The sequence below is a fragment of the Melozone crissalis genome, unplaced genomic scaffold, assembly GCF_028551555.1.
Source record: "Melozone crissalis strain CALT ecotype California unplaced genomic scaffold, PUWL_Pcris_2 ptg000014l_1, whole genome shotgun sequence".
Classification (NCBI taxonomy): Eukaryota; Metazoa; Chordata; class Aves; order Passeriformes; family Passerellidae; genus Melozone; species Melozone crissalis.
The window spans coordinates 18,859,760-18,875,131 of NW_026535792.1; the positions used below are offsets into that span (position 1 = coordinate 18,859,760).

Sequence of the window (15,372 nt, forward strand, 5' to 3'; positions counted from 1 at the left end):
AACGTTTGACCCAAAGGACAAATTTCAACTTTGACTTGGAGATCATCCTCACTGAGTCCCTTCAGGATGGTTCCCAGCATCCTTCCAAACCACTGACTTGTTCCTTGTGTCCTGTTTGGAAATTGTCCCAAGACATCTCTACTTGGATGCCTCCACCTAATTCTGAGTCTACACCTGTGAGTAGTTCTGTCATTTTTTGTGCACAGTTTTGGAGGCCTGTCTCCAAACCACCATGCTCAGGCACCCAGAACGGGAAATTGCTTTAAGCTAAAAGGAACATTGATTTAGATTAGATACAAGAGGTATTTTACAGTGTGGGTGGTAAAACCCTGGCACAGGTTGCTCAGAGAGGTGGTGGAAATCCCATGTGTGGAAATATTCAAGGCCAGGGCTTGGAGCAACCTGATCTAATTGAAGAGGTCCCTGTTTACAGCAGGAGGTTGGACTAGATGACCTGCTGACCCAAACCTAGGGTTCCGTGATCTTCTACTGAGACCATCCCAGTGCTAATGGTGTGGCTGTGTCCCTGCCCAGGACACCCGAGGCATGATGACTCCACACTACCAGCTTCTTGCTGTTGACATTAGTGGGGGCATCCCAAGGCTGAGGTGGGGAGCAGTGCTGGGGCTGCTCAGAGACATCCCTTTAACATAGCACAGTAATTCGTGCTGGCAGCAGCTGCTCCCACTCAAAACAGCCATAATTGTTCTTGCTGGGCTGGTCCTGCTTGGGGCCATAGAGAGCACGATCCTTCTTTTATCATCATCCATGTCACTGCTGTCTTGGTGTCTGCAGTAGATGTCTGTCTGTCAGCAGGGCCATTGGGGCACAAGGTCGGCTTCCCTTTGACAGACTCACAGGTTGCTTGGCACGTGGAGTGGGAGCGTCTGTGTGCTGTGGCTTGGTGTGGGGATGGGATGGGGTCTGTCACGGCAGTGATGGGGGCACACAGTGACCCCTCTGCTCTGCTCTGCTCTCCATTAACAGCGCAGCTCTGGACCGGGGCAGCGGTGACGAACATCCCTCCCTGATGGCAACAGCTCATTTCCATTTAGATAGAGGAATTTCAATCTCAGTTTGCCAGCGCTTCGCCACGGTGCGACTCAAGACCCCAATTTCCCGTTTTCTCCCCTGCCCTCTGGGCTCGGGGGCTGCAGCACGTTCGGGGAGCAGCCGCCGGGCCGGGGGCACAGCCGGGGTGAGAATGGGGGTTCAGTGTGGCCCCACGGGTCCTCAGGGCATCTCCGCACCCCGAACTGCAGCACGGCCCTTTGTGTGCACTCCCTGTGGGGCGGGGAGGCCCCAGGGGCGAGCGCGGAGGGCGGCGGGGCGGATACGGGACACCGCACACCGCACACCCTCACCCCTCATACACTGCACAGCGGACACTGCACAGCTCACACCGCACACCCTCAGCCCTCGCACACTGCACAGCGCTCACCGCATAGCGGACACCTCACCCGCCGCACACCTCACCCCTCACACCGCCCACCCTCACCCCTCACACCCCGCACACCCTCACACCTCACCCACCGCCCACCCTCACCCCTCACGTTCCGCACATCCTCACCCCGCACACCCTCACCCTCCTCTCACCGTCCCTCCGCGGGCGCTGTGGCCGGGGCCGCGGCTGGAGCGCCACCTGCCGGCCGCGCCGGGAGCAGCCGAGCCGGGCCGGCGGAGGCGGGGCTGAGCAGTGTGGGGGCGTGTCCTGGTGTGAGGAGGCCGGGCCCGGGGCGTGGCCCCGCAGCCATGTCGGAGGGGCCGGCGGGAATGGCGGCGCCGGCGGCGATGGCGGAGACGCGGCTGCGGCGGAAGCAGCTGCTGAGCGCGGAGGAAGCGGAGCTGTTCGAACTGGCGCAGGCGGCGGGCAGCGGGCTGGATCCGGAGGTGTTCCGGTGAGCGGTGGGAGGAGCCCCGGGAGCCGCCGGTGAGGCCGGAGCCCCCTGTGACGGGCGCTGCCGGTGTCCCCCGCAGGGTGCTGCTGGACCTGCTGCGCATGAACGTGGCGCCGCTCGCCGTGTTCCAGGTGCTGAAGTCGATGTGCGCCGGGCAGCGGCTCCCGCCGGCAGCCGAGAGCGGCCCCGCCGCGCCCGCGCCGATCCCCGCCGACAGCCGAGGTACGCGGCGGGCGGGGGCGGAGCGGGGCGGACGGGGCCTTTCCCCGGGCAGCTCCCGGGCGGAGCTCCCCGAGCACGGCCGGAGCCCGCCGGCCCCCGGGCCCACGCTGCGGCCGCTGCGACCCGGAACGCGCCTGGCGCTGCCCCGTGCCCGGGCCGCCGCGGGAAGGGGCCCGCGGGCCGCTCGGCCGAGCTCGGGGAGCGGCTCTGCCCGGGGGGCCCGCTCCGTGTGAGCCCTGGCCCGGCCCGAGGGGCCCGCTCCGGGTGAGCCCCGGCCCGGCTCTGCCCGGAGGGGCCCGCTCCGTGTGAGCCCCGGCCCGGCTCTGCCCGGAGGGGCCCGCTCCGGGTGAGCCCCGGCCCGAGCCCGTTTGTCTTAATGTTCATGGGTTTTGGGGAGAGGTTGCTGCGGTACTTATGCTACTTCTGCTCGCCGAGCCCTTACCAGAAAAAAAATTCACTTTAATCTACGGTATTATTCAGTACTGCTTTCTTTGTATGTAACTCAAAAAAAGTCAAAGTTTCCCGGCCACGAGGAATTCCTGGAAAAGGAGGAAAGCTGTGTTGCTTCCTTTATCCCCCTGTGCATGGTGGTTTCTAACACTCATCCAGCGGTTTCCATCCTCTGGAGATGGTATTTGTGTGGGAAGATGAAGTAGAAGGCTGTCAGCTAAAGCAGTTACTGCTTTTGAATGTATTTATCTCTCCTTAATACTCTAATGTCCATGGACAGTAACAACCATAGCCCTGAACTTGTGCCACATATATATGTAAATATATATATAATTTTATTTTATTCCTAGCCAGTTCTAATAAAATTTCTATTTACTCCCTGAAGTGACTTTTGGTTTGCCAACTCAGTGGATTACTTCCAAAAGGTTTAAAAATAAGTAACTAAAATCTGCTGTCACTAAGCCTGGATTCACAGTGGAAAAGTTAATTTCTCTTGTGGTGTTATTTGTGGTAAATATTTCTGGTATTAGTTTGGCTTTCAGCAGCCAATTTGGCCAACTGCTGCCTTATTTCCCAAGATGAAAATATGTCCTTGGTGCAAGTTAATGCACTGGAATTGCTGAAACAGGAAGATTGTGCCCATCAAGCCACAGTTGTGCTGCAGATGTGGTCAAACATGAAATGCTAAGCTTGGATTTGCCCTCTGCAAAGCTGTTGCTTGGTAATGGTGGTGAAGAGGCACTTGGGCCTCCTCTTTCTTTTCACATTCATTTCTGACCAAATTGCAATGGACAGCACTCTATACCTTGTCAGAAGGCTTGGTCTTCCCAGCTGTGTCAGGTTTTTGGTTTTCTGTAAGCTTGTGTTAAATTAGAGCCCTAACTCAGTTTGAATGAAAGTGAGAGTGAATTCTCTCTTTAGTTTCTGCCAGCCCAGGTGACTTTGCTGTCACACAGCATCTGCTGACATCAGCTAATTCCTGTGTGAATAAAATTGTCACTGAAAAGCTGAAGCTCAGAAAATGCTTTAGGCAGAATTTAAGCTCAGCAGGGGCTTATCACAACTTTAGTCCTGTGTTTTCATTTCTGTGAGTATAAGAAGTGCTGGTAAGATCCTGTTGATATGAAGGATGTATTTTGTCCAATCCTCCTTGTAAGGATCACAGAATCAGGGAATGTTTGGGTTGGAAGGGGCCTTAAAGCTCATCTCATTCCACTCCCTGCCATGGTCAGGGACGCCTTCCACTATCCCAGGTGGCTCCTGGACACTTCCAGGGATGGGGCAGCCACAGCTGCTCTGGGCAGTCTGTTCTAGGACTTCACAACCCTCCTAGACAAGAATTTCTTTCCAATACCTGATCTAAACTTACCATCCTTAACTTGAAAAAGAATCACTTGTCTTTCACTGAGCTTTCTCATTGTGGGCACAGTCCAAGTGCATCCTTCAGGAGTGGGTAAGTGTCACTGGGGTGTCTGGGGGTGGATCTGTTCTGCAGGACTGGTGGGTTTGCCTTGCCTTGCCTCCTTTCCCTTTGGGAGCTGCTGTAAGGAGGGAGAATCTAAGTGCTGCCTGCTGTTGGCTCTGCAATCTCTTGTTGGAAGGTGCTGCTTCCATTTAAGAAGAAGATGCTGCAGCTTCCATGCAGGACCAGGCATTTGCTAGGGGAGATGCGTCTTCTGCATTGCTGGGACTTGTTTTTGTGATTGCAGCCCAAGGTCTGTGCTTGTGACAAGAGCAGCATTGTCCTGTGCCAGCTTCTCCAGCTGCTTGGTGCCTTTCAGCTCAGCCCTGCACTCCCTGCCCTGTCAGGAGGCAGACAAGTGGCTCAGGGAATCCTGGTCCCACCCAAGCCTGCTCTGCCCCACTTGTATCAGGAATGAGATCTGGCTGAGGCCTCCCAGCACATCATGGTGCAGGAGGCTTTAAAAACCAGCTGAAATAAGGCTGATGCAGCAGTTCTGATCAGCACTACTGGTGCTGGGGGATCCCTGTGGTTATTTCAGCTTTTGTGCTGATGAAGCATCAGGGAGTCTGAAATCAGTAGCTCTGTATTTTCCCACAGCACACAGCCATGGCCTTCTGTGCTGGCTGGTAACTGAATCCCTGACAGCTGCCTGCAAATTGCTCTGTGTGGGTATTGCAGCATCCATCTGGCATATTTAGCTGGATGCAGCTTAATTTAAGCTTCATTCAAAATGGTCCCTCAGCATTTCATTTGGGAGGGAAAGTGCTGGATTGAAATAGAAGGAATTTCCCAGGTGTCCTTTGTGTGTGTGTGAGGGGCAGGGTTAAGGACAGTGATGAGTTTGGCTAGACTAGACGTATGTGTAATTAAGTCATCCATTTTCTCACATATTTCTGTGCTTTCTGTCTCCATCAGCCAACCCTCAAGTCCCTGCTGGTTCCCTGCAGTTTTCTACCTCTCTATACAAATGCATAATCAGTGCCCTGCTCTTTTTTTAGGCTGATGAGTAGTCTTTGATGCTTCTCTCACTTTCTGCACTCCAACCTCTTTTTCACATTCCCCATTTCCCCAGAGAGTGTCTTCCCATAAAATTACTTCCTGAAGCTTTGCCCCAGCTAATTTCTCTTCTGAATGTGTTGTTAACATGAGCTTGCTTTTCAAAGCCTGTCTCCTTTGTGGGGCTGTCACTTGGTGTGTGGATTTTAGGGCTGCAAGGAGCTAATTGACACAGGAGGAAAGGAGTTGTGCATAGCAGGGTCAGAATGCTCTCCTGCCCAGGGAAACTCTCACAAACTCCAGTGCCTGTTGGAAAAAACACTGAGCCCATCACCAGCCATGGGCTCTGTCAGAGGTTCTCATGGTGAGTTTTTATGGTCTGTGTGGAAAAATATGCTGTGGACAATCACAAGTCCTTTTCTGCCCCTGCATTTTTAACTGCTTAATTCCTGTGTAAATACTTAGATGCAGTCAAGGCCTCAGAATTGTAAGTGTTGCTGTTCAGTTGTTTCATAAATATTCCTCAGTGTATAACACAGCTTGCTGCTAACTTTGTCCTTCTTGTGTGTTCTGCTTGCCATCTCTGTGGGGTTTTATCCTTTCCTGTTTATCCCTTTTCCTCACTTGCTTCTTTCCCTTTGTGCAGCCTGTCTTTGGCTGTGAGCAGCCTTTTGCAGTGGTGACTGTCAGACTCTTGGGTCTGCCATGCCAGCTGCTTTGCATTGCTCTTCCACTCAGCCTTGAGGTATCTCAGGGTTCACCCTGATGTGGGATTTGTAGTGTGGACTTCTGTATTAAGGAGATAAAGATAATGCTGACAAGGAGAATTCTGTGTAAGGCTCTAATATGGCAGAGGGAATCCCCTTGGATATGCAAAGGATTTATCTTACATTTATTTAATCTGGGGTTTATACATCATGCAGTGAATTTTCCTGTGGGTTATACTGGCTATTATGCTTTAATTGTAAATGAAATATCCCCAGGGGGTGTGAGTGGTGGTGATGTGTGCCTTGCACCTGAAAATATTCCCAGACACTTGGTGGTCTGCATATCTTCTCTGAAGAAAGATCTGTAGAATGACCTATTGGTGACTTATATAGGACTAATTAAAGGACTTACAGAATCCTCATCATGGTTTTCTTACTTAGTTGCTCATACTCGTGTTTTTTCCAGCTCTCCATCAATACCACTCCAATGATTGGACTTCCTGCAGTCACTGAGGGGCAGTTAGGTTGCCTTCTGGATCTTACCCTGCAACTCTCACTCCCCCCAGCTTCTCCTACCATAAACAATAGAGTTTAAACCTTTTGGATGAGAGGCTTTGATTCATGTTTTGTCTAATGATGGACATGGTAAATGCATGGGACAGGTTCTGTGCACAGAGCATTCCTGATGTGAAGTTGTTGCTTCCCCCAGGTTCACATTCCAAAATGAATATTTTTTCTGTATTGTAGGCAACCAACTAGCTTCAATTTATAGACCTCTGTTATCTTCTGGCACAGAAATTATCATTATGTCAGTTATTTTAGAACTGACAGAAAATTTCTCAGCTGTACTGTGCTTTCTGGGATGGCTGAAATTGCCTTGGTTAAAAGTTCCTGTACCTTTCCCCTCCCAGGAGGTATTAATAAAAGTTGAACCTCTCAAAATACAGGTGATGGGTAGGGAAGTAGTCTTTTCTGCTTCAGCAGAAACAGCAGACAAACAGCTTTTATCTGTTCTTCCTTATCCCAGGAGTAAATTGCAAAAAGTCTAGGCTGGAATACTCACAACCTGCTGTGGCTCTAGTCCCAGAAGAATGGGTGGCCATGGAGGTCTGTCCCCTGTCACACTTTTCCTGCAGGAGGTTTGCAGGCTTCCCTGAGGCTCTGAGCTTTCCTCTCTCTTGCACTGCCATAATTTTTTCAATATGTCTTTTCAGGCTGGTTATCAAGCTTTTCTTTTCCCTCCTTTTCATGGTCTGCAAGGCAAGACCTGACAGAAGAAAAAGGATTTAGAGGAATACTGTAAATGCCAGATTTGTCATGTGGTTTTGCTGCACAGTAATGAGATACAAGTTTGAATTATAACTGAGTGACAATTCATTCTTTCCCCCCACCCTATTAAATAAACACTAAAAAAATCAGACTCAACAGAGCTCTCAGAGAAAAGTGAGGGACACTGCAGGGGTGTAACATGGCAGGGTGAGTGAAAGGCTTTTGTGGGTGCCTAGCATCTGTCCAGTGTCAAACCATGACAGTCAGCAAGGAAAGTATCAGTGAAGTCCTTTTGTTCCTCTGTAGTACTTGAATTACAGAGAGTTGATGTTCATTGAGCTGCTTTTGTGCTTTGTGGTAATTGAATCTGTTATCTGTGACAGTGTAACTGAGAGAAGCACAAACCATGTCTGTCCCTGCACGCTTCAGAAGCTGTCCTTGTCTGGTACATGGGTTTGCAGAGGCTGCTTCCAGAAATATTCTGGGTATTTATGCAGTTTAATTGGTTTGTTCTACTGTGATTCAAGGCTATGGGATGGAGGGCCTGTGCTTTGAGCCCAGCTTCTCTTCAGCCCAATGACTCTTCCTCCCCAAGTTGTTTTGGTCAGAACATGGAGGGCCCCACTCCAGGAGTGTTTTAGGGTACCAGTGAGGGTGTGCACACAGCTGCAGTTGTGGGTGGGTTCAGGACCTGCTCTCTCAGCAGACAGATGCATGGGAGAAGGGGAGGACACTGGGGACGTGTCCAGGACAGCTAAAAGCATCATGGTGAATAATGCTTTTATTCCTCCTGCCACTGTTCTCTCAAATACTGTGAGATCACATCTTACCTTTGTGCACTGTGTTTGTTTTCATCCACAGCACTTGCTTTGGTGAAGCTGCTTAAGGTGCCTGAGCTACAGCACAGCTGGCAAGGCTGACCTGGGGTGGTGGCTGCTGGCACAAAACTGCCCTGCTTCACAAGAAGAGAGTTACCAAGAGCACCTGGCTTGGCTGGGATAAGTGAATGGATTTTTGTGCCACCCAAATTTTATGGATCAATAACAGCCACTTGATCCTGCTTGGAAGTTCTTAGGTTGTCTTGCTGGTGCATCAAAGTGTTAGCTGGTAGTGTTGATGTGAGTCCTGCCCCCAGACAGCTGCTCCAAGGAGACAGGATGGTCTGGTGAGTAACTGTGGGCTGTCCATAGCACAGATGACCCAAGATCATGTCCATGGAGACTCTAGAGTGTAGAGCAGCTGGTGATATTGTGCAGGTTGCACTGTGAGTGGCTGCCAAAATGTCACTCTTCATTTTAATTGTTTGCATGTAGCTACAGCCCACTGTATCCCTGGTTTGTTTCCTCATTTTATGATGCTTTATGGAGATTGCCATCTTTAGTAAAAGCTGTACATCATGTTCCTTTTATTCTCTTTCCTAAAGGGAGTCCTACTTCTCACCTGAGGGAGTGGCAGGAAAAGTCAGTGTCCCTCATCCCCTCAGCAACAGTGAGTCTGTCCCTCTCTCCTCTGTCAGGATCCTGTTGCCCCTTGCCTCGCTCAGTTTCTATCTTTGTACCCACTGCTGCTCCCTGCTCACACCCTGCCTGTTGGAGCCCATCAGCTGTGCCTCCAGGAGGGGAACTCTCACCTCCTGAGCTCTGTGAGAACATCTGAAATCCTGTGTAGAAGTCTGAGTTCCTGAGAACCCCAAGAGATGACAGGAAATCCAGATCTGCTCATTGAATGACAGAAGTGATAGGGAGAGAGGTGTGTGTGATCTGATGATGTGGCAGCAGTCTCAGACACCAGTGGACACTGGCACATCCTTTCACTTATCCCAGCTCGAGGTGCTGGAAACTCTTGGTGTTCCAGCAGTGCTGTTTGCTGTGCTGCTGTTCCTGTGAGCAATGACTGGAACAAAGTGGCTGGTTACTTGGGAGATTAAACCTCATGAGAATTAAAAATGCTTCTACTGTCACTTCTTTGGGTTTAGTGGCACCAATACCTGTTGGGCTGAATTCACCAATTTGCTTTGTGCACTGGATGCTAGAGATGTTTGTGACATTAATGGAATTTTGCCTCCTGCATGCTTCCTGAGGGAACGCTTGTGCCTAGCTGCTGTGTGGGGATGCTGGGGCTGGGATGTGAAAGCTCATGGATGTGTTTGTTTATTCAGGGAGGAATAAAAGCAGCTGTGCTGTGGGTGGCTCCCAGGTTCTGGCAGAGAGAAGCAGCCGGGAAGGATCTGCCCAGAGGATGCCCCGGCAGCCGAGCGCCAGCCGCGCGCAGAAGGCAGCGGCCTCTGGCAAGGGCAGCGGGGCAGGCAGCAGTGCCTGAAGGAGCCTTGGAACACATGGATTGCAGTGCTTGACAATGATTGTAAATTGTGCTTGTTAAAGCTGCCTGTGTTGTATGTATTAAACTAAAGCCATGATTTGTAATACAAAAAACAGAGCTGTTGGTTCTTATTTCCAAAACTTCCTTTGGCCATGCAGGCTGCTTGGAAATGTTCCTGCATTTGGCTTTTCCTGTTTCCCCATCTGCCTCTTTACAGCATATATTACAATATCTGAAACCAGATTGATCTCTCCCAAGACATAATCCCAGGTTCTGTCCTCCCAGTGGTGCTGACGTGATTATTCATTCACAAAGCATTACAGCCCCCTTTGCCTCAGGAGCCAGGTCAGAGGAGGAAGTTGGGCCAGATAAGGGAGGGAACAGCTCCATCACTTAGGGCAGGACATATCCAAGTACCTAGAACAGGTGAGTGGGTTTCTTGGAGCTCAGGTGTTACCAGGCATGGTTCCAAAAGGTCTCCAGGCAGTAGGGTGCCTCCTAATGGCTCTGGGAGCTCAGGGGCTGCTGATGAATTCCATGTCCCTAATTAGGAGAAAGTGCCTCCATTCTATGGGAGATAGATGGTGATTCCTAAACTCAAGATCTCCCTCTCACAGGCCTGCTTCAACAGATGCTAAAATGAGATTTGCAAGGTCTGGGTTTCTCCTACTCTGATCAAATAACGAAGTGCAGCTGCTCACCTTGGTAAAACTGAGGTGCTGGAGTTCAGAGGCCTGAAGGAGGTAGCCAGACACAAGGGATGGTCACAATGCTGGGCAGCAGGAGAACAGAGTTTGGCCTCTCCCGCTTGATACAGTCCCATGGGATCAGTCCCTGGAGTGAAGAGGCACCCAAAGAAGAAGGTTGATGTTCTAGAATGTCAGTGCTCAAGAGTGGCCCCACCTGAGAACCCAGAGCTGCATCCCATGTCTGAGCTCCAGCTACAGCCCTGACATCCCTTCTTGGGGCCACTTCCCTGGCCCCTGTCACCCCCCACCCCATGTTGAGCCCCTCTCATTCCCTCAGCCTTGTTCTCTGCAGGCTCTGCAGGGCTGGAGATGCTGCTGGGAGCTGCAGTGAGCTGGGGCTTGGCTGGGGTGCAGCACCTTGGGGCAGGGCTGCCCTCTGTGCCACTTCAGCTCAATGTCCTGGGGGCTGTAGGTCCCCTGAGGTTGTCAGGGACACTGGAAGGGACAGGGCAGGATGTGGGGTGTTTTTGAAGGGTTTTAGGGTCAGCCAGGGCTGCAGGGAACACTCCTACCCCATGAGAGCATTAGGTTAGGTGGTTAAGAGCTCATGTTCTGCAATGAAGATAAGCAGGGGGAGGTGGAGTAGCCCTGGGAACCTCCACAGTGCCAGGGATTCCCTGTCCCAGCTGCTCTTGTTGGGCTCAGAGCTGGCTCCCAGCCCAGCCAGTGGGTGAATGGGGCCACTGCAGGTCACAGCTGGTCCCTCACTAGGGGCAAAGTCACACTGTGGGATACAAGGAAAGAGCAATTTCAGGTTGTGGCTTATGGGACGTTCAGGGGAGGAATGAAGAGTGGGGAAAAGGAGGGACCAAGGTGGTTTTGGAGAGCCATAAATGTGGGAAAATAAAGGGATGAGGATATGATGGCCTGGGTGGCATCTAATGCCCCTCTGCCACTGTGGGATTACAGACAGCCTGTGCCTCCTGGGGTTACACACTGAGCCTTGCTGGTGGCTGAAAGTGGGGGACATGGACATTTGTCACTCTTAGGGTCCTTAGGGCAGGACACTGACTGATGCATTTCCTGTGCAAACCTGCTTTCTGACTATTCATTGTTTAAATGGGCAACGTTGACTGTAGCATTGCCAAGGAGGCTTATAGAATCCACAGATTTATGAGCTTTGCCTTATAAAGCAGTTAAAGCAGATAAGCAAATCAAACTAATTAAGGCTCTGTCAATATTTGCACAGAGATGTGTGATGTCAAGTGGAATTTGTACTACCTGAGTGACTTCCGAATTCTCAGGATTTTAGAAGGGTAACACAGAATGTGCAAACACTCACCCCATAAACTGAGGGCTCTCCATCTCACAGAGTGACCTTGGGGCAGTATCCTGACACAAGGGGAGACCCCAAGAGTCCTTCTCTCAGGATAACTGACTCCACTGCCCTGCCTGCCCACCAAGGCTCCATCTGTACCCCAGCTGATTCTTACCTGTCATCAGATGGCCACAACAAACCTTGCTGGCCGAGGTGTGACCCTCAGCCCCTGCCCAGCAGCAGCAGGTGCAGTGGTTAGTGCTGCACACCTGAACCCAGCCATGGCACAGCTGAGGTCACTGCCAGGTCTGAGGGCTGCTGGAGATGATGTACCTGCCATGAGCACCTGGTGCAGTTTATCCTTAACTGGAATGAACACCTGCAAAAGGTGGAGTAGGGAGAACAGGGGGAGAATCTAGAAGCTCTTCCAGACCATCCGTCAGGGCTGAGCAGCACAGGCAGGATCCCTGTTTTCCTACAGACTATTTCCCTGCGCCATCATTGCCACAAAGGAGAGGGCCGGAAGGGAAGAAAAAAAAATTAAGATTTCTCACGAAAAGCTAAGCTGGCCCGTACGGGGATCGAACCCGCGACCTTGGCGTTATTAGCACCACGCTCTAACCAACTGAGCTAACCGGCCGCGCTGGGGGAATCCTTGCGCCACCACCTGGTGCTCCGGCCATGGCTCCGCCTTCTGGAAAAGGAGCAAAAACGTTCTTAGCAGAGGATGGTTTCGATCCATCGACCTCTGGGTTATGGGCCCAGCACGCTTCCGCTGCGCCACTCTGCTGTCCGTCATCCATCCCTTTCACAAGTAGATATTCCCATCTATAATTCCACCCTGCCCTGCAACCCCAGCAGCACTAACAGCCCGTGCAGGGTGACAGGAACACCCCGTTAGCCCCAAAACGGGGAACAGCGAATATAACACACTGTGGTGCCCCACTTGCTGTTAGCTTTCACCTCCTCCCAGGAACCACCCCTGTGGCAGCCGCTCTCTGGTCACAGAGAGCAACAGGCAAAACTTTCCCAGGCATTGTCCTGGGGAAGGCTGGGAGAAGATCAGAGAAAAGAATGAGAAACAATTCTTATCTTCACTTGATGCACCCGTTGTGAACATGTGGAATGTGTTATGGAGATTTGTTTACCAAAGCTTGATTTCTTGGTTGACCACTGATGATGGTGTTTTACTTAAAGGGACCAAGTGGGTCAAACTGTACCAGTCTGTAAGGGTGATGAATTTCTTAATAAGTACATTATAATAAATTGATTGATCAGCCTTCTGGAATAATGGAGTCAATGCTAATTATTACCACACCGGGGATGTCCTGCTACAAGTCCCCACTATGCTGCTGAAAGAAGAACAGAGACAAAGCCCATCTGGTATTTTCTGCTTTTTGGCTTGCCTGGTAGCAGCCACCATTCACCTGTGGTACACAACCACCCATCCATCAGATTTTAGGAAAACAGGCAAGTGTCTTATGGGGAACATATAAGAAGCCAGGTGGGTGGATTTTTGCAGACATTTCTCACAAATTCAGAGCATGGTTTCCCAAACTGCTGTCAGTGGGAGATATAAATATTTTGGGAAAAAACCTAGATGAGAACACAAAGCCTGGGACTGGGGCTGCTCAGTACATCACACACCTTGTGTCTGCTTTGGACAGCACCACTGTGTTCACAGCAGCTCTGTGGCAGCAGGACTCAGGCACAATATGAGGATGTGCTGTCAGCTCTGTGATGTGATTCATTCTGAGGACAAGCTGAGGATGTCACCCATGTGCTTACCCCTGCTCTGGTTCTAGGTTTCTATACATACAACTGGTTGTTCTAGTTTTTGCTCTTTTGTCAAAATTAAACAATGAACACCTGCAGTTCCTTTCCATATCGAGATGATTTTGGGGTTTTTTTGCAATAGCTGTGAACCAGTGCTCCATCATCCTCCCCTGAGCCTCCAGGGCTCCTGGCCTCTGCCTTCTCTTCAGAGGATTCCTGCAGTATGTGGGATGTGTATGTGCATGCCTGGGTGTGGGTGGAAGTGTTTTGATTGGCCATGCAGATATATTCCCTAAAGCATCTGGCTGGCAGTTTACAGGACAAAAGTGCATAGGCTAATTAACAATTATTATTATTCAAATATTCATGCTCTGCCTGAGCATGCAGCAGTGCAGTTATGATAGCGAGAGCTGAAGTGGAATTGCATCTGGTCAGGGATGTCAAAGACAGCAAGGAAGTTTCTGTAAGCACCCATGTGACAAAAGGCACACACAGCCCACTGGTGACTGAGCTGGGAGCTTGGTGAGGCAGGACATGGAACAGGTTGATGCACTGAATGACTCCTCTGCCTTGGTCTTCACTTGCAAACCAGGCCTCAGGAATCCCAGCCCCGAGGGGCTCTGGGGTAAGGATGGTGCATCCTTGGTGAAGGAAGGGAATAACAGACATACATAACTTATAGAATCAGAGAATTACAGAAACATGGAATGGTTTGGGTTGGAAGGGACCTTAAAGATTATCTAGTTCCAATCCCCCTGTCCGTGAACCTGCCCATGAACCCACGAGTGCTGACAGCACAGGCTGATGTCATTGTCAGGCCTTTTTCAATAAGTGAATGATCATGGTGACTGGGAGAGATGGCTGAGGACCAAAACAAGGCAAAAGACTCCTGTCTTTGAAAAGGGTAAGAGGCCCCAGAGAGCTACAGGCTGGTCAGCCTCACCTTGGTCCCTAGGAAAGTGAGGGAGTATCTAAGTTGCAAGAAGCCCCAATAAGAACAGCAGCCCTGCCTGTGGGTTGGTGACATTGGGTGTCTGAAACACGCAGTCATGATTGCTAACCAGGCCATTCCAAATGAAATTCCCACATGTGCCACAGTTTGTATTCAAGAAAGAGTCATACATATGAAATTACTGTGTGTTGTGAACACAGACATTGTATGTACCAGCATCCCCTCTGAAGGGGAATGACAAAGCATTTGTCATTTGTTAAAGCTGGCACTGCAGAGATGGAAAAGGTGGAGGATGGAGAGCAATTTCACCCCAATGATACACTGAGACATTTTATATAGAACAGGCCTCCTCCCACAATCCCCCAAATTGCAGAACTGGCCTCATGCAGTGCAGTTCATGCCTGGGTCCCCACCTGGGCACTGTCAGTCTCCATCATTAACATGCCACAGCAGCATGCTTCTCTTGTCAGGTGCAACCAGCGGCAGCAGTAACCCTAAAATCCCTCTCAGCCTGTTCCAACAGAGCCAGCTCAGCAGGAAAAATAAACTGCTGAAAGCACAGTATCCTCCTAGGCCCCAAGAGCTGATGCTGGATACACGTTTTGCATGACCCTCACCTGAATCCCGGGAAAGGGTAGTGGAGGTGGTGAGAAGAAACCTGTCCATGAGAACAGGTGTGTCATGGTAGGGAAAGGAGGACAGGCAAGAAGCTGAGGTTCGTCATGCAGCGAGACAGAGGCTCGAGAAGGCTCGCGGCGTCTGGGCTTCCATTCGGGAGCAGGTGAGAGAACAAAATTTGTTCTGCGTTGGCCGGGAATCGAACCCGGGTCAACTGCTTGGAAGGCAGCTATGCTCACCACTATACCACCAACGCATCTGTGTGGGGAGGTGGTGCCTGCTCCCACAGGTCACATTCCACCCAGCTCCAGGTGCACGCCGACTCCTTCCACTGCTCTGTGCGCTTCTACAGGCTGCCAAGAGACGGGTGTTTCTGTGGGTGAGATAATGCCTGGAAAACTCAAGCTGGGCTAGACATCGACTTGAGGAGATCAGCCCCAGGAGGTGCCCAGGCTTGGAGCAGGACCCTGGACAGATCAGGATTGAGCTGCAGGCACAGGCTGCACAGACCTATGGGGTGTGTCTGGGAGAGATGGATCTGAGTGTCCTGCACCAATCTCCAGCCCTGAGCAGCCAGAGACCAAGAAAAGGGTCAGACAGTCTCCCTTGTTTATGTGGGTGCTGGTGGTGCTGTAGGGGACGCCAGTGACAGCATCACTCCCCACACACATTGTGCCATGTAGGTGCATTTGG

The 15,372-nt window shown here is 51.0% G+C and overlaps 1 protein-coding gene and 3 non-coding genes across 4 annotated transcripts; 1 reads left to right on the forward strand and 3 right to left on the reverse strand.

Moving 5' to 3' along the window:
* The first annotated feature begins 1,748 nt into the window (after positions 1-1,748).
* On the forward strand, positions 1,749-9,433 carry LOC128934902 (mitotic-spindle organizing protein 2B-like). The gene is made up of 3 exons (XM_054272826.1): positions 1,749-1,898; positions 1,978-2,120; positions 9,166-9,433. Exons 1-3 carry the CDS (start codon positions 1,753-1,755, stop codon positions 9,324-9,326), a joined length of 450 nt encoding a protein of 149 aa, XP_054128801.1. The 5' UTR covers positions 1,749-1,752; the 3' UTR covers positions 9,327-9,433.
* A 2,466-nt stretch (positions 9,434-11,899) lies between these two features.
* On the reverse strand, positions 11,900-11,973 carry TRNAI-AAU (transfer RNA isoleucine (anticodon AAU)). Its single transcript has one exon. It is a non-coding gene; the product is annotated as a tRNA-Ile (tRNA).
* Positions 11,974-12,051: 78 nt separating this feature from the next.
* On the reverse strand, positions 12,052-12,123 carry TRNAM-CAU (transfer RNA methionine (anticodon CAU)). Its single transcript has one exon. It is a non-coding gene; the product is annotated as a tRNA-Met (tRNA).
* Positions 12,124-14,863: 2,740 nt separating this feature from the next.
* TRNAG-UCC (transfer RNA glycine (anticodon UCC)) lies at positions 14,864-14,935 on the reverse strand. The gene has a single exon. It is a non-coding gene; the product is annotated as a tRNA-Gly (tRNA).
* Positions 14,936-15,372: the final 437 nt, after the last annotated feature.